Source organism: Anguilla rostrata, chromosome 7 (assembly GCF_018555375.3).
Source record: "Anguilla rostrata isolate EN2019 chromosome 7, ASM1855537v3, whole genome shotgun sequence".
NCBI classification, from domain to species: domain Eukaryota; kingdom Metazoa; phylum Chordata; class Actinopteri; order Anguilliformes; family Anguillidae; genus Anguilla; species Anguilla rostrata.
Window position 1 is genome coordinate 5,026,937 of NC_057939.1, and position 24,536 is coordinate 5,051,472.

General features: G+C 46.7%; 1 protein-coding gene across 1 annotated transcript in view; it reads right to left on the reverse strand.

Annotated features, from left to right (window-relative positions):
• Positions 1–24,536, reverse strand: part of ppfia2 (PTPRF interacting protein alpha 2) — a 158,972-nt gene that overhangs the window by 45,698 nt on the left and 88,738 nt on the right. The window contains exons 3-5 of the mRNA XM_064342029.1: positions 5,147–5,248; positions 2,036–2,200; positions 449–523 (exon numbers count right to left, since the gene is read on the reverse strand). Of these exons, the coding sequence (XP_064198099.1) occupies positions 449–523; positions 2,036–2,200; positions 5,147–5,248 (342 nt within the window). The remainder of the gene's footprint in view (positions 1–448; positions 524–2,035; positions 2,201–5,146; positions 5,249–24,536) is intronic.

A 24,536-nucleotide genomic window follows, 5' to 3' on the forward strand; every position in this document is an offset into this window, starting at 1 on the left:
CTTGCCCCCGCAGTGGGGGGTGGGGGGGGGGGGTGGGGGAGTTCTCATTGGGCTGCGGTGGAGCGCTCGCCCCCCCGGGGGGACATTCAGCCGGAGCGCGAGCATCCACTGTTTACGGCACGCGGCTGTAGGGAGGGATTAAACAGCTACGCTAACAGCCCTACCGGAGCTCCGGGCCAGAAGGTTCCAGAACATTCTAGAAGTTCCAGCAAAAAAAACATTATCAGAGCGGAGCTTCCTTTTTCATTTCAGCATTCATTTGACACTGCAATGGAGAAGAAGAAGCATGTGCCACCTTGTAGTAAAGACCATGCCCAAACCATGTGACACCTCAATGGCACCTGCCACTGGACTCATCACATGGGGATGCCTGAGGGTAGGGCACAGAATTCCACCCTCGTGGGAGGAGTCAGTCCAGACAAGGAAAGGAGAAAGGGTGACGTCTTACCTCCTGATTGGCCGCAGTCAGCTCCTCCTCCAAGGCCGTAACCCTCTCCAACGACACCCTCAGCCTTTCCCTCACCTGCAACCAGCAGAAAGGACAAGTTACGCAATCCTGTACTATATCAGTTATGGGTCCAGGTGACTGGGAAGAGTACGGACCACCAGAAGGCTATGGGTTCGAGTTCTCTAAACGAGGCTGTGGATTTACCCTTGGGCAAGGTCCATCCCTTAATAAAGTTTAAAAAGCAAATATCCCGTTGTGGGAAAGGATGACGTGTCAAACAAAGGCTACGTACAGTAAGCCACTCTCAATGAGAGTATTTGTGAGGGAAGTTATGCCTGCTTCTTTGGCTCATGGGATAGATAGACTGTAGACAGAGTAATACTAAATAAGACCAACGCTGCTCTTTCCTCAACCTCCTTCCTCTGATGTTGGGTCTCTCTCCAGCACAGGGCTTTGGGTTTTATCGTTTTTATTTTACATGATGACTGCCTACCCCCTCAAGCTCTTTTTTGAACAAATATTTCCCACATTCGCTTCACCCAGATAAAGCTACAGCTCAAGTGTGTCCACTCCTTTGCCTGCCTATCTGAATGGGGTGGCACAGTTCTTTCTGATACAAAACGAAAGCCAGTCGCCGTCTGGCCTGTAGCCGTCTGGCCCTGGTTACATCGGGACTCCTGATTGATTTAAACCCACCCTACTCCTGGCAGGGTGAAGCCATTTGTGTCTTGACCTCCAATTATAGTGGTTTAAGATACAGTCCAGGCCCAAACCCGCTATTCATAGGCTACCAGTCTACACTCAAGGTAATCGCACTCATTGGCTAAGACATTTGGGTTGGGTTTGCCTCAGCCGAGGTTCCCTCAGCCATTTTCCGACAGAGAGGCACTTCCTCTTTCCTCTCAGTTACTGGGTGTCTCTCCACCCCTCGGCACCGTAAGGTCCTTCCCAGCCGGCACCCCGTACCAGTCACACCGAAAGTATTACCCAGCAGCCTCTGCGGGAGAAGACTGGGGCGAAGACGGAATTACCGGGCGGCGGGTTTTCCGCGGGAGGCGGGGAAAGCGCACCGGGGGGAAACCGCCGATGAATCAAAACCGGTTTATTCCTCCCGCCGCCGGCGGCAGCGGAGACGTTATAAATGACGGGGGGGTGGGGAGGATGGGGGGGCGGGGGGGGGGTTCGCTCGAATTCAGCAGCGGAGCCGGCAAAATGGATTCCGCGGTGAGTGATGGTACGGTAGGATTTCGCGCCGTTAATCAACTCAGCCTCCGGGATCCTCGGGGAAGCTGGGCATGGCCCGGGACAATGGGAAAGGAGGCACTGCCCTCAGACCCTGTAAAACTGGAGCATCAGGAGACACAGCACAATGAGAGACTCAAGAACCGCAGGCCACAGCCAGACACGTTGAGGGCCTCCTGTGTGTCCGTCTCAGCAAGCGACTTAAACACCGGAAATCAATTCAACCCAACTGTCGGCAGTTAAAGAGTCGGCTGGATTCCAAGTCACCGGAGAACTGAAACTGACAGGTTGTTATGGTCCGAAAGTCTTTTAAAAAAAAGCTTTTTTGGGGGAGGGGTATCTTACCTTCTCGTCCAGAGCCTTGTGGTGCTCGAACAGGGACTTGAGCGCTTTGAGCACCTCGACCTCGCTGGAGACGCCCGAAGGCGACTGGGCCTGCCTCTTGACCACGGTCATGCGGAGCGACCGCTCGTGCCGGGACACAAGGCACTCCAAATGCTCCAGCAGCAACTGGAGGAGGGACGCGCCACAAAATGGTGAGCTTCACTGGTCAGTAGTCAGTCATACAGCAGGTGCCTCAGATTTACAGGTAAAATGATGGGTGGAACGCATGATTATTTTAGATACACTTTACAAGTAAAGCAACTTCCTGATCGTGCTTTGATTGTTAAATTACATAACCTGTGAAAAGATCCCACGAACACAAAAGACCAGATCCAATCAAATGCACAGACTGTTGAAGGGCATATGCAATTCAGTAAAAACCCTCAATAAAAAAACTGCTTTGCATGCACTCTCAGTACCATGACTGGAGGTGGTGGGTTGTACCAATGAAGAATCGTTTTCATGGAATAACTGACATGATCGTGTCAGTAATGACAGTTGACGAAACTTTTTTGCTTTGGTTTGATCTAATTTCAAATTCAGTTTGATGTTCCTCGCAGCACGGCGGGGGGGTGCTGGCAGGACACTAACCTGGCCCTTTACTCCTTCTGTCAGCCGGTTTTCCCACGGCTGCCCTAAAGAGGGCGTTTACTGTGCAAGCTAAGCTAAAACAGTCCCTCTCAGGCACCGCCTCATACTGAAGAAGCGGGATAATGTGCCGCATGACTCCCTCTCTGCTGAGTGGCTGAGTTCAGCTCTCACCGCAGCCTCCATATCACCAGCATAACTGAGCCACAGAGACAAGCCCGTATGAGCCTTCCTGTCCTGTTTATAGCCCTCATGTCTCAGCATCACATCATGATCAATGTCGGCAATGATTCCCTTAATCACAACTCACATTATCTTATTAAAATGACAAAAATGATACAATAATATCGCAGAATTGACATCACTGGGTATTAAAATTGACTACAATTGGCTGTAGCTGGGCCTTAAAGCAGTTCCAGCTCAATTTAAAATGGAGATGATTAATTAAAACACATTTCCCAGCAGGTTTGCTAAAAGGAAATAAGGGAAGAGTTTAAGAGATTGGAGTTCAATGTCCCAAATACAAATTTAGGGAGCTTCAGGTGTTTCTGTTGTACTCTGATTGGTCAAAACACTGTACATCCTGGTAAACCACCTACCTCCCTCAACACCAGTAGCTTGGAGTGAAACTTGACATTGGAATTCCCTGAGGGTGCCCGGTGACCTGTGATGTCACAATTGCAATTATTTTGTCACTTTACATGTCACTTTGTGCAGTCACTTCCCTTTCGCTTGTTTTTGGCACATCGTGAAGGCGATCCCCAACACTGTTACTGAGAGTAGCGCCACCCAAAATCGATGCGACCGATCAATCGATCAATCGGGGGAGAGGAGCCGACGGGACGTCCTGTTTGCCCTTGAGCGGGCGAAGACACCTGTCAGCAGCCGGAGACGACAGCTTACAGGTTACAGTTCAATTAGCCAGTGTGGCTGCTACCCGGGTCTCACGCCAGCCTGTCAGTCTGTCAGGATAACAAGCGTCCCCCCCTCCCCCCCACACCCCCCTCCCCCGTCCTGCTCTCCCCAGCTGCCTACATCTCTCTCTCTTCCTTTCTTCATCGACCACTTCAGCTGAAAGCACGCCTTTTCATCCAATAGCAAGGCATTAATTTACATCAATATATCAACCATATCCAATTCATTCAATTATGAAGAAACGGTCTAAAAACAGGCACAGTTATGCAAAGGATGACTCACAGATGCAGAAGACATGCAGAGCTGAAGTGCTCAAAGAGATAAAGGAAAGAAATGCTTTGGATCCATTGTCTTAGGAGATGTAAAATACAAGCATGCATCTTGTGACCGGTTTACAGGGGATTGAGGAATGGGGTCAGTATGTTTAGATGTCAATTCATTGTCCTTACAATGGATTGACAAATGAAATGGCTATTGTTAGCATTTAAGATGTTACTCTCAAATTTGAAAATACAGAACTGTACTTTCAAATTCCCCTAGCCTACATTATGCATAGCCTTCAGTCTAGTCTTCAAGTCTTCAGTTAAATTTTGTATTAAAACACACCAACCATTTTTTAAAAAGTAAAATACTCAAGGGAAACACTGCAGTTTTTTTTTATATGATCATTTTCAGAATAACTTTAAAAAGCAATGTGTTGGGAGGTATAGTGCAGTGAACACTATAAATGCCGTCAGAGAGAAAATGGGAAAGTGCTGCTCTTCAGGATAATTGACCAAACATAAGATATCTGAGGATCTGACAGAGAGGATCTTTCCCTTGAGTACCGAACACAGACAGGTGGGCTAATATATGCACTCCAACAATACTGTATTTCTGTCATTAGCTACAGTTGAACATTGCATTAAGCTGCAAAAGTAAAGTTGTATTTTGTAAGACTGTATTTTCATTGTTTATGTTTGAAAACTGTGAGCCAACTTTTCAAAATGTTATAAAATGAATAATACATTTTTTTTTAATTTCAAACTTCCTTGACTGCCTTTTTAAAAAAATTGCATTAAATTACCAAACTTTTCATAACCACACCCACAGATAACTTCACTTTTTCATTCAGTGCAGATCATTTATGCAGAAAAACGTTTTTAAAAAACTCTAGTTGCTAGTAAAATGCTAGTGACAACTGCCACAATGATGAAAATCCAAAGTCATTGCAATCCAAAAAGGTAGCTTTCAGAAAAAGGGACATCATCTGTACTGGCCAATGAGACTGAGGTCAGGCACTGATATTTGAAAACTTGTTAGAGATAGAGAGTGATGAACACTGACACTCTCTGCACTGATGGACACTCCCTGCTGTGATGGACACTCTCTGCACTGATGAACACTCTCTGCACTGATGGACACTCTCTACACTGATGAACACTCTCTGCTCTGATGAACACTCTCTGCTCTGATGGACACTCCCTGCTGTGATGGACACTCTCAGCACTGATGAACACTCTCTGCACTGATGGACACTCCCTGCTGTGATGGACACTCTCTGCTCTGATGGACACTCCCTGCACTCACCCTGGTGTTGTTCCTCTCTGCCTTCAGCTCGGAGATCTCCTCCTCCTTCTCCAGCAGCTGCTCCCTGCAGGCATTCAGCTCCTTGGTGAGGGCGGCAAACTCCTGCAGGAGGGAGGAGGCAGAGGAGGACCAGGTCAGGATTACAGTACAGCTCAGAATTACAGTACAGTACATTACATTACAGGCATTTAGGGGACACTCTTACCCAGAGGGACTCACACACTTTTTTACATAGCATTTACATTGCATCCATGTATACAGCTGGATATGTACTGAAGCTCTTCTGTCATTGAGAAAAATCAGTTGATTCGCACATCAATCAGCAAAGAGACAAACTCCAGTCACTGCAGACCACCAGATCTATAGGGCTGCTCTTAAACTGGCCGTCAGTGGGAAGCGTCTCAGCGATGTTTCTGCACTTCCTGTTTCCTGTTCCTCGCCGTGTTCCAGTTGCTGGCAGGACAGCAGGGCAGTCGCTTGCATGCTGTCATCGCCAATAAATACGAGCCTCTGCCAGGTACTGTCAGCCGGCACCAAAGCCAACCATACAAATTAATCCCAACCTGCTTCTCAGAGAGCGAAACGTCCAGCGCGGAATGAAAATAAAAAAATAAAGAAATAAAGAAATAAATAAATAAATAAAGGCTTTCGCGTGCGAGAGCCGTGACCTGCGCGCAGGGGCATTAAAGAGGATCGCCCCGGACAGCTGTGCGGCAGGGGTGGGCACTGGGGCTGGTGGGGTCTGCACTCAGCGGAATGAAGCTCGCAGCCCCCGCCGCCGCCGCCGCCATCACGAGCCATTAGGAATTAATCCCATTACAACCCGCACGCGATTGGACGAGACCACAAACCAGCGAAGCAGTGCGGACCCATGACCCGATAGTCATTTCCTATAAATGCTTGCCTTGTTTAAAAAAAAAAAAAAAAAATCATTTTGGATTTCCATAAACATTGGCAAAATAAAATATAATGAGTCAAATGACCTGAAGCAATCAAAAAGGTCAGCCAACTGGCAAGTGCCATGGAAGCTATTGACGACCAGCGACTAGCCAATAGGAGCATGTTAAATCGTATGAAATATGAATGACCTCATTTCTCACCGGGACGGGGCATTCAAGTGCATTCCTGCCCTACGGGGGGTTTTGCTTCTGTGTGGGGATTGAATGCCAACTTCTGATCTGAATCATTTAATACTCCAAATCATTCACGAGATCTGAGATTTTGGCTGCATATAACCGATAAGCTGTTCTTGTGTGCCTATATTCATTTTTTTAAAATTGTTTTTTCCGCGATTTGTAATAATGGATGATAAACGTACAGTATAAACACAATTTATTTGCTCCATATTTTAGGAGACAGGAGACAGCACATGACCTAGGGCCTCTTCAAGGGCAGAATGCTTCCTTTATGCGTGTATTGATTTTTTCCCCCCCAACTCCACATCAGAGTTCATCTCATGTCAGCTGGCTAATTGTGTATGGATCATGGGGGCTGATCATATTCAAGGGTCACAGGAAAGGCCTAGAGCAGCGATTCCCCACCATGTTCCTGGAGATCTACCATCCTGCAGGGTTTCATTTCAACACTAATTTGACACACCCAGTTCTATTATTTAGCAACTCAAAAACATCTGGTTGTATGAGGCATGCTTTCTTAGGGTTGCAGTGAAAACCTACAGGATGGTAGATCTCCTGGAACAGAACAGAGAACCAATGGACTATAGGTTGAACATTAGTTTCTTTAAAAAAAAATGTATATTGAGATCTGGTTTCATGATAAGATATCTCCTATTGAGACACCTCACAACAATCAAACTGACAAGGCCTTGATTCAGTCCATAACGTTAAACTATCATGTCTTTTACATGTGGTAACATAACACCAGGATTTGCTGGGACTGTCGGGCTGGCATGGGGAAGCAGCTTCGTGAGCTTAGCACGTTAGCACGATTACAAGTCTTCCCTTGTTCCAAACCATGCCTTTAATCAACTGACTTCATTAAATCAATCAAGGAACATTCTGCTATTTGAGCCAGGGAGTTAAGAGAATTAAAGAGTGGCCTCTTCTTTTTCAAGACATAATACTAATGATAATACTTGTCACGGTAGATTTGTGAGACACAAACTTTGGAAGAGCTAAAAGATTACACCTTTAAAAAGGGTAACTCATGCACTTAACATTCTACGGTTGCACAGGACACTGTTGCACCTTTCAGTAAGTATGCCAGGAATAATGGAAAATACTTCTTTTATTCAGCTAATGCTTTCAAGATGAATATAATTACATAGGGAATATCATGAAGATTAGCTCAGAACACTTTTGACATTAGTTTCTTTTTTTTTAACGTACTTTTATTCTTTAAATAATGTACAAAATGTTTTTTTTAAATCAGCATTGAGACCTGGTTTCATGATAAGATATCATCTCTTGAGACACAACAGTCAAACTGATGAGGACTGATTCAGCCCATAATATTACAATAACATGCTTTTTCATGAATAACGTGTAACTCCAGGATTTCAGAGTTAAGGAAAAGTTTGCAGCCGCTACTGTAGCAGCTGCGATCATATTTTTCCCATTACCCTCTCCACTGGTGAAAACAGAATGACAATCTGAATTATGATCCCTTGTCCTAACATGCCGACGGGACACGACATACGGTTCCGTTCCTAATTTTAAGACTCTGATCTGATCTCTGTTTTCCTCCTACTGCTCTTGGCACAGTATTTTATTTGTAATCCCAATCGACAGATATTTATATCGCCTCTAATTTTAGTTCTGAAGGCGGTTGCTCAATTTGTCTTTACGTGATTGTAACCATTTACACAGTGGGGGGGGGGGGGGGGTGGAGCTGTAAGTCATTCCTGGGGGGGGGAGGTGGGGGGGAACAGGGTTTTCTTTAGCAATGCTCTCTGGGTAAAAAGCCCGCGCAATCGTTCCGCTCACGTGAAATCGGAGCGACGCCTCTTTCGCCACGCCGTCCCGTGATGCGGTCCCTTTGTGTCATCGCCGCGGCGACAAGGCGGCGAGACCCGGAGAGAACCGGACGCGAGGTTCCACGGCGAGCGAGCGGGCGAGCGAGCAACCGGTGGCGGGAGAGCCCGACGGTCGCCATGTTACGGTCCCGTTCTGCAAAAGAGCGCCGGAGGGGCCACAATGTCGCTGGGGCGGGGAATACCACGCATGCCGTTGCGTTCCTGAACTAACGATCGCCCTCGTTCTGGGGCCTTCTGTGAGCTGAACTTCCTTTTATCAAGTAGTTCCTGAACTACATTACAATACATTACAGGCATTCAACAGATGCTCTTATCCTTACACAATGTCTTCTCATAGCATTTACATTGAATCTATTTATACAGCTGGATATACACTGAAGCAATGCAGGTTAAGTACCTTGCTCAAGGGTACAACGGCAGTGCTCTACATGGGAATCGAACCTGTGACCTTTTGGTTGCAAGACCAGCTCCTCACCCATTATACTACACTGCCGCCCAAACTAACAACCTCCTTTGTTCTGGGGCTCTTTTGTGAGCCGATATTCCTTTCATCGGTTTGGACAGCGCACTACTGTCCCACAGGAAGCCCGTATTTGACAGGATCATTACTAAAATACTGGAGCTTTAAAAGCGCCTCACACACACTTCAGCAGATACTAAAATTCCAGTTGAAGATCAGGCTGCATCTCTACCATACAACCCTCTCCTTTTCTTTCACAACAGTAGACTTATTTCAGATTTAGAAGGTTGACAGGAGAGAAAACAGCGGCCTGGCGATGCCCTCTAGCAGAACTGACTGAAATGTTGGGTTTATTGGAGAGAATAAAACCAGGGTGAAACTCTTTGTTTGGAATTTATTTCTTCACCTTGCAAGGCCTTTGGCTTTGTGTGCTTACATACGTCCAACTGATTCATGTCACAGCTCATGTCAAAAATACAGTGATGAAAAAATAATAAGCTTTCATCCCAACGTCCAATTAGAAATCAAAACTACTTGTGTATAATAAGTTCTTACTATCAAAATGACTGATTAATATTTATGTTTCCTTTACACGTGTACCGTACAACAATCTGTTCTTTGAAGGACTGTGTGATGATGTACTGTATACAGCAAGTGTATGCTCTGCTGGACCAGAAAGTCATAGGTTTAAATCCCAGATCTGAACACACCAGCTTTATCCTCGAGCCAGGTAATTTATGCTGAGTTCTCTTGTGGGGAATCTCCGTGATAAGCCTGGAGTTCTGATTTGCTGTCAAGGATACAGTTACCACAGAAACAGCAGTACGGGTTCCACAGAAAACCCACACAAGTAGCAGGAATCAATGACCCGCCAGTTAACCAAGCAGGACTGCTGCAAATGGTAAACAACACAAAAGCTTGTAAGCCTGGTATTTGGTGAAGTTCGGACCTACTGCATAAACTGCCCACCGCTTTAAATCACCGTCCACAAAATTAACAACTACTGTACAGCTCACTGTGGACGAAAAAATATATTTAAGGCCTTCTGCCCCGTAGACTGTACGGGCAAATTTAGCACGCTATAATTCCCATAGCACTCGACTTCACAGCCAGAATATAATGTTTGAGAAACAAGACGGAGACGCGACCGTTAAAATGTCTTCTCTCGCTGAGAACATTACGCGGAGGAGAGGACTCGTAAAAAAAATAAAATAAAAGATTCTTTAAGGCTTCATCAAACAGGTCCATATTTAACCAGCCCCGGCGAGCCGGCTTTTTAACGAGAGCCACGTACTGGACGGATGCCAGTCAGAGGGCGCTAGACGACGGCGATGAAACAGGAAGTCCCGCGGCGCTGCGCCGAGGCTCTGAGGGGGGGCGTGGCCACAGCCTCCTCCTCCTCCTCACCCTCCTCATCCTCCCTCTCGCTCCCTCCAGCCCCGTCACTGTTAATTAACACCCTCTCACTTGTCTTCAGCGCCAACGTTTCCAGATTAATCCATCACACCGCGGCGAAGGAAAAGAGAGAGAGAGAAAAAGAGAGAGGGCAAAAAAAAAAACTGTGAAATGCGCACAGGCAAAAAAAAAGCTGTGTGCATTTATAATAGAGCTTTTGCAAAAATAAATAAATAAAAAATCAGTTTGCATGAATTTAAAATAAGTAATCTTATGAGTTTTCAACAGAATTGCGTTGCTGGTGGGGAAAAAGAAGAAGGTCGCTCTGGGCATATTGACTTGTTACTGATTATATCTACATATGGGCTGCATCTGCAGTCACACCCCTGCTCCTGGAAACATGCAGCGACTCTTGAGTCATAACAGAGAGGATTAAATTTGACATTTACGTCTGGCGACATAAAACAAGCCTTCTTCATCCCCCCGGTCAGGCAAGGGGGATGTAATATGTCACCAGGCCACATAAAACCTCCAGCACAAATCTTTATGTTCACCATAAGGCTGGAACAATTTTAATAACTCGGATCTCCTTTCACCAATGAAATTCCTTTCTAAGCATGAATTATTATTCATACGCTTATATATGTATCGCATGACCCATTTGCTAGCAAGTAAGGCGGTTAGAAATTCCAGTGAATTCCGCCTATCGTCCTTCTCGAAGAAAACAACGCAATGAAACGTACATGTTATTTCCCGAAGAGGCCTTCCCTCGAGCTCTGATCTGGTTTATCTGGCGGTAATAATAATACTACCGCTGGACCGAGCGGAAGGGCGGAGCGAATCGACGTGAGATGGGATCACAGGGAGACGCGGGAGATGGGCACCTCGGGCGCGGATGGCGGAGGTGGCGGTGGGTGCGAGAGAGCGGGGGGGAGGGGTGGGGGGGCATAACCGACCGTTTTTGTTTCGCTTAGACGGCCGCCGTGCGCCCGCTCTGCGTTTCGGGGGCCGAAGTCAGGGAGAGGGGGCTAACGAAGCCCGTGGCAGGCTGGGAGACGGTACTGGTGCATGCTGGGAGCATCACCACCCGCCACAGTTCCCCCCCGCTTCACGCTGTGCCGGCGTATTCCATGTGACATTAACCGTTAAGAAGCGCTGCTTGGCGCCGTGGGCCCGCTACGCTGGAGCAGCTTTACGAGCTTAGCACGTTAGCACGACTACAAGGCTTCCCTTGTTCCAAACCGTGCCTTTAATCAACTGACTTTCATTAGATCAATCAAAGAACATGCTGCTCTTTGAGCCAGGATGTTGGAGAATTAACGAGAGTGGACTCTACTTATTCAAGACACAATACTAATAAGCTTGTCACTGTAGATTTGCGAGGCACGACATTGGAAGAGCTAAAAGATCACACCTTTAAAAAGGGTAACTCCTGCACTTGAGTTTCCACAAGACATTGTAGACCTATTGTACCTTTCAGTGTACAGTAAGTATGGCTGGGACACTTAAAAAAAGGAATATAATTAGAATGTAAATACCATGAAGCCTAGCTCAGAGTTCAGTGTTTTGGACGCACAGAAATCCAGCAGGGCCTGATTTCATACGTCTTCCACTAAACCAGAGCACCTTCAGTCCATTGAGCAAAAGGGAAACAAATTACCTGAGCAAAAAATTCAATCTAAAAAGCTCTCCTCTTCTCCTCCTGTCTCTCATTTGCTGAAGTCTCCTGGGAAAGGTTTTTTTCCCCAAAACAAAGGCTCCTTCCATTTTTTGCTGAAAAGTGCAGAGAATCGGGGCTCGGTTCGTCTAGTCTTATCACAACGGGCGCCGCCTCGTACGTGTCCTGGCTATGCGACCCGGTACTTATAACTCATCGGCGAAGAGAAACACCAGAGCAGTGTAGCAGTTTCTACAAGGAGTAAACAGGACTGCACACCAGCACAGAGGAGGAGGAGGAGAAGGGGGGGGGGGGGGTCTAGGAGAGACTTTCTTTTAATGGAAGTACAGTATGCAGAGGTAAGGGACCATGAAATAATCATGTTTACCGTGACACACTGAGTACAGAAGCAAGTGGGACGGAACAGAAACAAACAGGGGGGGAAACCCAGGTGTCATTTTAATGCAGCAGCCCAAAGAAATGATTGAAAAAAAGAAAAAAAAAAACCTTGGGACTTTCCAGAAAGAACAAACAATCGAGTTTGCCTCAGGGCTGCTGGAGAAATGTGCCAAAAGCTGCTGACAGAGAATAAAAAAACAGCAAATAGTCATCTGCAATTTGAACAAGAAATAATTAATTTGCTATATTAATGAAGGAATACGTTTGGGGAAAACAGAACTATTATTCTACTTTACTGTAAATTCATTAACCACTCGTCCTCCCAACAAGCCACCGCACCTGCAGTACAAGCATATGAACGAATGACAAAGGATGTACAGAAGCGTCGAGTAAAATATACAGTATCAAATCAAGATGGCCGTCATTAAATATTGGTACCATGGCAAGCTAAGATGGATGAAGAAGGATCGCACGTTCCTGCCACCATGTGCCATGTCATTAGACCAAACACGGCGGCACAAGATGCTCCTCAGTAGCGTACAGGCTTTACACCGCTGGGCCTTCAGCATGGAAAACAGCCACACTGACACGGAGCAGCCAAATCGCAAGACCAGCTTCTGCCCCACAGCTAAATACCGCCCCACGTGAGACCAGCTTCTGCGCCACAGCTAAATACAGCCCCGTGAGCAGCTTCTGCCCCACAGCTAAATACAGCCCCGTGAGCAGCTTCTGCCCCACAGCTAAATACAGCCTGGTGAGCAGCTTCTGCCCCACAGCTAAATACAGCCTGGTGAGCAGCTTCTGCCCCACAGCTAAATACAGCCCCACGACCAGCTTCTGCCCCACAGCTAAATACAGCCCCGTGAGAAGCTTCTGCCCCACAGCTAAATACAGCCCCGCACGAGCAGCTTCTGCCCCACAGCTAAATACCGCCCCATGTGAGACCAGCTTCTGCCCCACAGCTAAATACAGCCCCCCGCACGACCAGCTTCTGCGCCACAGCTAACTACAGCCCTGTGAGCAGCTTCTGCCCCACAGCTAAATACAGCCCCGCGCGAGCAGCTTCTGCCCCACAGCTAAATACAGCCCCGTGAGCAGCTTCTGCCCCACAGCTAAATACAGCCCCGCGAGCAGCTTCTGCCCCACAGCTAAATACAGCCCCATGACCAGCTTCTGCCCCACAGCTAAATACAGCCCCACACGAACAGCTTCTGCCCCACAGCTAAATACAGCCCCGTGAGCAGCTTCTGCCCCACAGCTAAATACCGCCCCACGTGAGACCAGCTTCTGCGCCACAGCTAAATACAGCCCCGCACGAGCAGCTTCTGCCCCACAGCTAAATACAGCCCCGCACGAGCAGCTTCTGCCCCACAGCTAAATACAGCCCCGCGCGAGCGAGCGGCAGCCAGAACACGCTGAGCTTCAGCGGGGAGCTATTCTTGCACGCATCGTGACTCTCGTCACAGACGCCAGCAGGGAGAGAGGAGCAACAGGTCCCCGAACGTCACATGACCCGCTGTGCTCGTCTCATGCGAAGCTCTGTCGCTCATTGGCAGTTTTTTTCATTATTTTTAAAACGAGCATTAAAAAAAACATATCCTCCTTCCGTTAATTGTTCGACAATGTTGTCATCAGTGAGGAACAAGCCAGGGGGCGGGTTGGACAGCGCAGACAGATTTTGGTCCCAGGGTCCGAGCTTTGGCTCAGTTGCAGCATTTTCTCAAGTCTGGTTTGGAGTCAGGGGAGGTTAATAGGGTGGGGTTAAGCCGATTCCAGATCAGGCCTGAGCCAATTAAGGCGATACCCATGACATCACCTCTTTTGCCTTCGCTTTTTAAAAAATATTTCCAGACTGCACTGTAAGAGGACTACATTTCCTTAAAAATTATTCCTCATTGTACCTTCCCTTTTCCCCCAAGATATCTCTGTGGAAAATTCCAGCTAAAACCTGCTGGGATTCTAAGCTAGTTTAAGATGGTATACACAGTTTTTCGACACATCCAGGTGGTTATAGCTGGTCTGTGGCTGGTCAAAGCTGGTCAAAGCTGGTCAAAGCTAGTTAAGCTGGTAGAGTAAGCTGGGAGCCATACTGGAGGACTAGCTGAACGACAAGTTGTTGAATTGTTAATTCAACGCTAACAGTGTTAATTGAACACCCTACAGATAACATTCAGTCCCAATGGGGAATAGTATCTGTGAGCGTTGAATTAACACTGTTAGATTTGAATTAACACCAAGACATTTTACTGTCTAGACACACAACTCTTCTAAATAAATCCCGTTATTGACCGAGTTTTTATTTCGGGCAGCCATGGTGGTGTCGTGGTGCAGCGCCATAGATAATTCTACGTAGGGGAGATACAGGAGGGAAGGTTTAGCCTTGGATAAACAGGAGTCGCAAACATTCAATTTCACTGGTAAATATTAATAATTCTCAGATCATCTGGTCGCACTTTTATTTCTTGTACAATTTTTTTCTTTTTTTGGCAGGTGCCATAATTTGTGAAAGCTGCATGCCGTCAAGACACAAACACACACTTTCAGAATACAAACGAGCCACAAAGCAAGCAGACGTACTAGCATACCGCAGGACTACACGGGACTACCTACTATTGCCAGCACAGAACAACAAATGCGATTGTGACCACTCACTGCCAAGAGGTATCAAAGGTATCTTCAGACCACATCCACTGGCATTCAAACAACTGAATCATCAGCCGTATGAGTGAATATCTCAATCTTCGGGGGGGGGGTAACAAAACAAATTCCCCACGGTCAAGCACAGTACATGATCTCTCTTCCTCTGCCTGACTCTCCTGCTTTTTCAAGGAAATAGCCTCACAGGCTCTGTATATAAGGACATGCATACACCCTAGCAGCATGTACAGACAGCAATAACAAACAGCGGCCATGGACATTTACGGTGTATCAACAGGAGCAAAAAGACTTTTTATTTCTTTTGACTTCATTATGGGTCATTCCTCCATTACACATAGAATCTCTTTCTGATTATAATCTCGGTTTAAAGCAAAAAATCTTTGCCTAACAGTCGCAAGATCAATACCAATCCAAGCAGGTTTACCACGAACGACTCAGTTGTCCGTACGCAAAAGAACACTGCAGCACGGCGTCCATCTTTCCTCTTGATAACAATATGAATGGCCCGGTTAAGTAAAAATAAATACGATATTAAACAAGAGATCGGTTTTAATAGCATACGAATGAACTAGCGTTCAGACGCGAAACACAAACACGGCCGTTTTAAATTCATTAAACTGTTTGGAACGGGAGAGCTAATAAAAGGCTGTCAGACACGTCTAGCACTTTGCACGTCTATTGTGGCGTTGCAGAGAAACGAGTTTAAGATCATTTTCGCACGTCAGAGGCCTCAAGACCAGTTCTGCGTTCACTGAAAAGAATACCACATATCAGGAGATCTCTCACCAGGCCATAACTGGCCTATAATTAACCATACGTCCTTTGTGATGAACAAAAATTAATTCACATGTGAGAATTATGGCAAATTTTCCTTCCAGTTTAGCAAAAAATTTAGCACCTTCAATGTATTGTTTTGTATGGCTATCTTTTTCTAAATTTTGGTGTGTGTGTATATATATATATATATATATATATATATATATACAATGGCAGAGCTTTTTCATAACATCCTACCCTTTATGAAGACAAAAAGGGTATTACTTGGAACTTCTACAAATACATACATGACAGTACATTGCATCAGAATGGGGGATATGGGAATTATCCCTGCTTAAATCTTATGCTTTTAAGACTGTACTCTCATACATCTTCCTCGGGACTATCTGCTGCTCTTGTTCCCCCCCCCATGAAGACATTTTTTTTAGAGCAGGAGTGCTGATTCAGGATCAGTTTAGCCTTTTGGCTAACAATGGACAAGGCCCAGACGGTAACAGGGTGTACCTCACCCTAGATCAGCGCTCCTGTACTGAGGCACGTTATGAACATGGGCCCCAGATGAATGAAAGCAATGCGAACAGGAAACCCTTTCAGCGAATGCCTCACATGGTCCTCCGTGGTTTTACGCTTCTACGATCGGCCATATTAAGGGTCACAGGGATGAATATATTCTTTGTGTCCCCTTTTTTTTGGCCTGCGTGCCACTCTTTATCTTTTTCGTAAGGGTTTCCTCTGTTCTACAAACGCAGGGTTTTCATAACGCTCTGGCTGCACAGGCACGTGAAAGGAACATACTGTACACAGAAAAGAAACAACACAATAAAGCCAGGAGACATCCACAGGTGTACAGACTGAAGACTCGCGCTCTGTTATACGCTTTCTCGCACAAACAGAAAACACCTCTGATGTCAGATTATTCAAGCCACAAAAACAGCACACCGTGTGAGAACAGGTATCAGCTGTCGAAGCGCGGTAGGCAAGGCGTCAACAAGGCGTCAACAAGAGATGAGTTTAAAGGGTCCCAGTTGTTATTAATTACAGCATGAACCCCTTCAACCCAGAATCTCTCTGTTTGTGTGGGCAGAACTTTCCGTGTAAAACACAGTCGATGTCTGTTTCGCAGTTACCACAAGTGCGGCATGTGTGCACGAGCGTTTGTGTTCCTGCCAAAAAACTTGGGTGTGTAACCTCGCAGACATTATTTGCGGTAACACAATCCGCAGATGTAAGAAAAATTATGACTAACAATGTCATGTGTTTCTGGCAGCAGTCCCTCTGGGGGGAAAGAATAAAATTCACGTAGCTATGGTTACCGTGAATTGTTCAGTGAACCCGAAGCAATACAGACCTATACATTCAGAGTCTAGGCTTGGGCTTAGCAAGGGTGTTATTAATTAGCCAGCAAGCTGCTGATATAACGGTCTTTTGACCAATGTATGAGCATGAAATCGGTCACATGGTCTTATGGAGCTATATGCCCTGAACCCAGGATCAAAGGAGATCCCCTCACAGCAGGAGGGGAGGGGGGGGGGGGGATTCCCCAAGGGAGCCGTCAGCATTGATGTACCTCTTATTTCGTGGGGGCTGTGGTACACAGTGGAACACACAGCAGCCAATGAAATACAAGCGTTTAAAGCTGGAGAAGAACCCACTTTGGGGAGACGCTTTGGTGGGGGGGGGGGGGGGGGGGGTGTGCCCATCCGTCACACGAAAACCCATCGCCATCACATACTAATTCTTTACAGGGGGAGGCCACAGGGATCGGGGGGTGGGAGGGGAGGGGTGAGGGGGGGGGGTGATTAACTCCCACCTTTGCCAGCGGAGTTAAAAAGGGACTCAGGAACACAGAGGTCTCACGGGGCACACGTAAACACCCCAGGATGGGGGAAAAAAATTACCCCCGCGCAATTTATAGCCCCTTATACCACCTCCCTAATACCCGACCCTCATCTGCTCACGCAGGCCGTGAAGGACCTGCGGCCATGTCCGGGCGTTTGGGGAGGGTAATATACGGCCGTTCCCAGCACCGCTGCGAGCGGCTCTCCACGAGAGCGCGGGAGAACGAGCGGGCAGGCGGGCGAGCGGGCGAGCGAGCCGCCGCCCCGCCCTGTCGCGCGTCCGACGCGGCAGGGGGGGGGCGCAAATTCAGACTGAACTCCCTGGGAAAGGACTGTTTCCCCCTGAAAAGGGGATTTTGGGTTGCGAAGCCAGACGGCCCATCGCCCCAGGCTAACCCACGCCAGCCGGGGGGTGGTGCATGCTGGGAAAACCCTGCTTCGGCTCCGGTGTTCGGGACGTGCCCAGACAGGAAGCGGGGATCTTCGGAGGCGGGAAAGGAGCTCTCGCTCTCGTGCATGCGCTTAGTCTTAAAGGGACAGGCCACTTTTTTTTTTTTTTTTTGGAGATTTCGGACATTGATTTAGCTTTCCTGCTGGCTTTACACTGGCCCAGTTTTCGATACTTCGGATATTTACAGACTTTTCTGACAACCTGCTGGCTTTACAATCGGTGGTACGGGTGGCAATCAAAGGTTTACACTTCACACTTAATGCACCGCCAGAACGATTCGAACAACAACAGAACTTCGTCTCCAGAGGCCGCACGCCCGCACATTAGCCGAGCGTTTAAAAGCGGCGAACCTTTTCTTCGGTTGGAACCGTTTCCTGCGGTGCAGGCAGTTCCGACGCCGCTGCGCTCGATGAGCGGAGCGGCGCGGCTCTCTACATCCACAGGGCTCCGTGCGGAGAGAGGAAAATCACCGCAGGGAGGAGAGAAGGCCTCCAAACAACAACAACAACAGCAACAAATCGACAGGACTCGAAATGGTCTGTGCTGCTTGCGAAATTCTAACTTTCGGGGAGGGGGGGGAGGGGAAGGAAATGATGAAACGGTATTCTCGACACTTTCACTAACTACGTTTTACGCATCTCAGATCTGCCGAAAATGTGGCTAGCTAGTCTTCAAATGGAATGTCAGCATGCTAGTTCAACTCCCCCCTCTATAACCGCTCACCCTATCGGTTCCAAGTCCGAATCAACGAATAGTCCCTCATTCAGGCCCAAACAAACACCGTGTGGAGCGTATCTGAATCTCTCTTCTTCTGTTTCTCTGGCAGAAATAATAGCCCAAATTTCAGTCGGTACGTAGCTTAGCTAACGCAACGCACCCAACGGAACAGGCAGAGCGATAGCCCGCCTCTTAGCCAGGGCAGCTGCGTCTAATCCACCCCGCTCTGGTGCGGGGCATTGAGCGGCTTTTGCCCCTTTAGAAGTGAGAAGAGGAAAAAGTACCAGAACAATACAAAAACTGATTTTTTATGTTTATATATGTGCATAAAGATGTATGGAATCTGCTCATATGTATAGCCTCTAGAAGCATAACATTACCGCACGAGTTGTTCTGGAGATGGAGAACTGTCTGTGCCGGTCGAAAAATGAACCAAAACTGAAATAATATTTTCAAATTCCAGTAAGTGAGCTACCCCTTTAAGGCACAATGATTTAACATACGTATCAAAACCAAGGGATACAATTGAACTTAATCCTGGAGCTTTACATGGGATAATATTGAGCTTAAATTTGGAGCTTAAACATGAACAAGCATCACTTAGCTTCTTTGTTCAATAATGAGAGACAATACATTTTCGGTAAATCAAGTTATTAAGGGAACTAACCAAAAGGCATGGAATAAAGAAGATAATATTTCCTTGGGAAATGTACACACGCACACACAGACACACACACAAAGTGAATGGATCCCATCCACTTCCTTACAATGTAAATCTTGAGAAAATTTGATTCTCCCCACACCGATAAAATTGAGGGCCTTTTACAGGACAGATTTATATGCGCCCCGGACGTCCAATGAAACGCTCTCCCGCGGATTTATTCGTTCGCGAAACAGGCGCGGCTGTCTCTGAAGCCCGCTTCCCCTGCCTCTCTCCATCTCCACATCGCATTACACGCAGTAATTCCCTTTCCTTGGCCTGACCGTCGAAAATTCTATTGGGCCCGAGCGACGCGCCAAGGTGATCTGACACCTCCTGACCCGCCTTCGTTTTCGTCCTCCTCCCCTGTATCAGCTCCTCTTAATGAGGTGCAGTCCTCCCAGGCAGGCCTGTCCGGGCTCCACTCCTCTCATCATTCGGGCTCACCCCCCCCCCCACTCACCCACCCATCCACCCCACCCCCACCCCCACCCCTCCCCCATAGATTGCGTGTAACATTTTCGAAGTTTAAAAGGCTGTGGAAAAACCCATCTCTCAACTTTATTGAGTTCTGGCTGGTTGGTCACAAGTGTGATGTGTTTTTTCTCTCTCTCTCTCTCTCTCCCTCTCTCCCTCTCTCGCTCTCTCTCGTGTTCCGTTACACTGAGGAAAAAGGGCTTTGAAAACATATTATAAAATAGAAAACAATGGTCCGTTTTCATAGAATGGGGGTGGGGGGGGGAATTAAAAATGAAAGAATGGCCACTCATAAGGCCTAAACGTGAATTGCCTTTTTACAGCTAGCCTTTAAATGCAGGAATGACTTGCAGTCAGTCGCACTATGGGGAACCATAATAACTGGCTTTGTGGCAATAAGCACTCTGATGAATAATGGCGTTTCCATTTCATACCGTTATTCTCCTGGCAATTGACAAAAGCACAGCTTTCTGTAAATGGCAGGACAAAAAATATATATATATATTTCTTGATTTACGGCCATATTTATTCCGTCTTTTGAATGTCAGTTCAAAAGCTAATAAGACTTATGTTTTGAATGTTGGGTTTATTCGTTTAATCAGAGAGTGGCCACGCAATTAACATCCTGTAAATATCAACGTTAAATCCAGGCATTAATTTAAAACAGCCAATATGAACATACCTGAAATAAAATGTAAAAACATCTCAATTATATTAAAGTGAGCCTAACTACTACACATAATAAATCATGCTTAAAGGAATACTATGCAGGATGTTTTGAACCTTGTATTTACAATCAAATAAGTTCTCCTCCTCCGCCATCAACCTCACTCCCCCCCGAATACCCAACTGAGTCACTGACCGGCAAATTCATCAGAAACTACCGGTAGATTTTTCCCATAAATTACTCAGACCGGACATGATCCAGACATCTAATATACAAATAATTTGAAAACTGGACATTCCAGTCAAAAACCAGACATCAGGCAGCCCAAGCCGGATAGCTAGAGGTAACGTTACTTACAGGTCCAACAGAAAACAAGCCAACTCCGCCTCGCTTTTCAACAGACTGTGACCAAATATAGTTAATTCTGCCAATGCCACATTAAATATAGACTATTTTAACACCAGGCATTCACTGAGAGACTAAATGGAGCTGTTTGTAGACTTTTTTCTAGAAGCTGCTCACTGTGGATATTCCAGCAACATGTTACGCCAATACTTATTTATCTTCAGTTGCACGGGTGTAGTTACACAATAAACCATCAGCAACAACAGCTAATGGCACTTTGGGAAGGACATGAGATCATCTGCAAGACTCTAGTTGCCCACACCACGTAGGAGTACTCCACTTCAACAAATCCCATTTCACCAGAAAGAGTTTTTGCCACAGTTGGTTATTGAAGTTATTTTGTGCAAAGTATGAATTAATGAACCCGCACTGATTGTCTCTTTCATCTCTTTCAAGGACCTCAGTTAGAAAAAATGCCACTGAAGTGCAGCACGCACCTGGGCGACTGCACGGCGGCCATTTTGTGAATTCTCATCGCTCACCCTTTGATTTAGAGAAGTGGGGACTGATTTAGTCGACCAAAATGAAAGGACCCAGGACCCAAACTGTTTTGCTTCAAGTGCTTTTGGATGCCAAATGAGTTTTGTGAGACAGTATGACTTCCATTTGCCGACTAATTCTAAAATACAGAGTCCTTAGAGCTTCTACAGAAAAAAATACTATGCCACTTGTTTCTGTTCACTTCCCCCCGTCAGAGGCAGCTGAGCTCTCTGTTCCCCAGCAGTCAGACCGAAGATGCTAATTTTCTCGGTAAAACCGTTAAAATATGTGGATTGGACAGCTGGGAGCCTCAGCCGCGGCGGTCGCGAGGCGGCTTGTTTCACATAAACCTCCAGATGCTGAGGTTTCTCGTCACGCTTGTTAACTCTGGTGATGTACGTCGCGTGGCGTGGTATGCTCCCGAAAAAAAGCCATGATGGTGTTTGTCATTATGGTAATCAGTGGTAATAATGTCTACGCCTCACCACAGCGGCCCTCGTACCTTATCTCGTCACTGGAAAAGTCACGTGCCCTGCAAGCTGATGTTATGGAAATGCATGCCATGCATGCAGTCCAGTATGACTGAATATAGCCTCGACTATTAAGGTGCTCTTAAACTGAGGGTGAGTGTTCTGTCATCTACGTCAGGGGTTCTCAAACTCGGTCCTGGGGAGCCCCTGTGAATACTGGTTTTTGTCGCAGCCAAACTCTTGCTTAATTAAGGTTGCTGAACACATGCTTTTAGATTCTTTCATAGTTTTTTCCTGAATCGTATTAACAGAATGCATATTTGGCTCGTTAGGATGCTTTGTCTTTGAGTTCTGTTTGTCATTTTCTAAATCGTTAGTTTTTGTAGCCAGGAGTCCATAATTTTACTAATTAGGAGCCTATTGATCCACTTCAGTCTTTAATTTGATCAGGCAATATTTTTAAACCTCTTTTTTTCAATAGCACAATAAGCACAGTGTGAATTTGGGACTTGTGTTCTCCTTGGCATGCATAGCTATTTCTGACATAATATGGCTTAAGAGGATAAACACTCCCTCAAAACATAAAAAGCACTATTAAGGAAAATCAACAGCTACTTAAAATTCTGGGACTGCGTTGAGTTTGGACTGAAAACACGCACACGCAGGGGGTCCCAAGGACCAAGTTTGAGAACCCCAGATCTAAGTCTGATAAAAAAATATTACAACCGACAGTTATGCTTCATGAACTGCAAACACAGAAAACTCCCAACCACAGATCTTGTGACTAATAACCATTTGAGAATGCAAGGCGGGTAATCTGATTTCTTAGCGACAGTACACATTGACACACTAAACTAATAAAAGAAGCATCGCGATAAACAAGGAACGGCAAAAAAAAATCAATTCCATTCCATTTGCGCTCAACTGAGGAAATCCTTTTCCATGTAAAACCTGCTATTAGAGAGGCTGCCGCAAAAGCGCGATTAAGGAATCGCTTAAAAGACTTAGACCCGATATTTAATTACTTACCGCAGTCAGACAATGAGGGGACATCCACTTAATGCTTACACTTTGAGCTGACAATGGTATCACTGAACCCGCAGAAATGGCTTAATGATCACCCTGCCAGACACGAGTCACGGTCGGGGGGGTCGGCGAAGCCTCGTTTCAGACGCGGGCCAGCTCATTTCCCTCCTCGTTTTTTGTTTCAGCGTTGCGCCAAAGCTCTTTTTCTTTTTGTGCGCTTAGCTGCTTATCTACAGTCACCAGCTTGCTCTCCAGCAGAATTCTGGAGAGCAAATGGACGGAGTGTAGCACAGTGGGTAAGGAACTGGGCTCGTAACCGAAAGGTCGCAGGTTCGATTCCCGGGTAAGGACACTGCCGTTGTACCCTTGAGCAAGGTACTTAACCGGAATTGCTTCAGTATATATCCAGCTGTATAAATGGATACAATGTAAAATGCTATGTAAAAAGTTGTGTAAGTCGCTCTGGATAAGAGCGTCTGCTAAATGCCTGTAATGTAATTCAGAGGACGCTTGGCATGCGGACGTTAAGTGGATTCTTACATGAATTATACATGTCGAAATGAAACGAGCAGAAGCCTTTACCCAAAACTTTATTTGCAGTTGCGATCGATGCCCGAGATCCTTCTGCGAGGTGTCTCGCTACGGTGGCCAGAACGAAGTCCAGAATAAAACCCCAGGGGATTCGCCCGTCCCGCTTGACCACCCGAATTTATCTCGCTCCGAAAAGGTTAAAGTGGCCTCTCCACAGGTGCAGCTGATCAAAGTCAATCAAAACTGAAGAGGGTCAGATATATCATTGTGTCGCTTCACGAAGTGTGAAGATGTGTGTACGTGCACGTGTGGGTGTGTGTGTGTATGTGTGTGTGCGTGATTGTGCGCACGTGGTGTGTGTGCATGTGATGTGTACGCCGTGGACCAGTAATCGATGGACAGAAATGCTAGCACTAACAGTAATAGAGAATAATTTCCTTTTGACTGTCATACACAACACCACCACTGGGCTTTGTGTGGGGGGAAAAAAAACAGCAAGGTTTTGGGATTTAAAGAGCAACCGCCCAATCAGAAAAGACTCACAGAGACACACAGCGCTTCTCCTGGGACTCAGGCGAACGAAGCTCAGAAGCCTTTTCTACTGCGTGCCGCTTCCCTTGCACTCAGAGGAAGACGGGACGACCCCCGTTGGTGGAACGGCTCTTGCGCATTTCCCTCCACGAGGAGCGGCGCTGTCAGAGGACCTGCTCTGGGGGCCGTGTTCGGCAGCCTGAGAGTCGAGAGGCGGTCCCCCCTGGAGGACGACTGCCAGCGCAATCCAGCAGGGCTTTGAGCGAAAGATCTAAGCACTGAGAGACTGACAGCATATTAACTAATCCCCTCTATCGCTCCCTCTCGCTCTCTCCTTCCTCTCTTCTCTCTTCTTCTCTCTGTCACTGTGCTCTGCCCTCTATCTCCCCCTTTGTCCTTTATCTTCCTCTCCCACTCCATCCAACCTGTTTCTCTCTCTTCTATCACCACTCTCAGCCACTCTTTCTCTCCACTCCTTCAACTTTTTCCTCTCTCTCCTCTCTCTTTCTCGCCTCTCTATCTGTCTCTCCTTTCTCCCTTTCTCACGTCTCTCTCTCTCTGTCTCTCCTCTCTCCCTTTCTCACGTCTCTCTCTCTCTCTCTCTCTCTCTCCCTCTTTCTCCCATCTTTCTCTTTCTCTCCTCTCTCTCTCTCTTCAGCTGGGACCTGGCAAGTGGCCCTGGCGTGTGGCTGCATGTGGGCGGGGGTGTACAGGGGAGTCCGGCTGGCGCCCAGCTGGTGCTCCTCATCCCCTTGC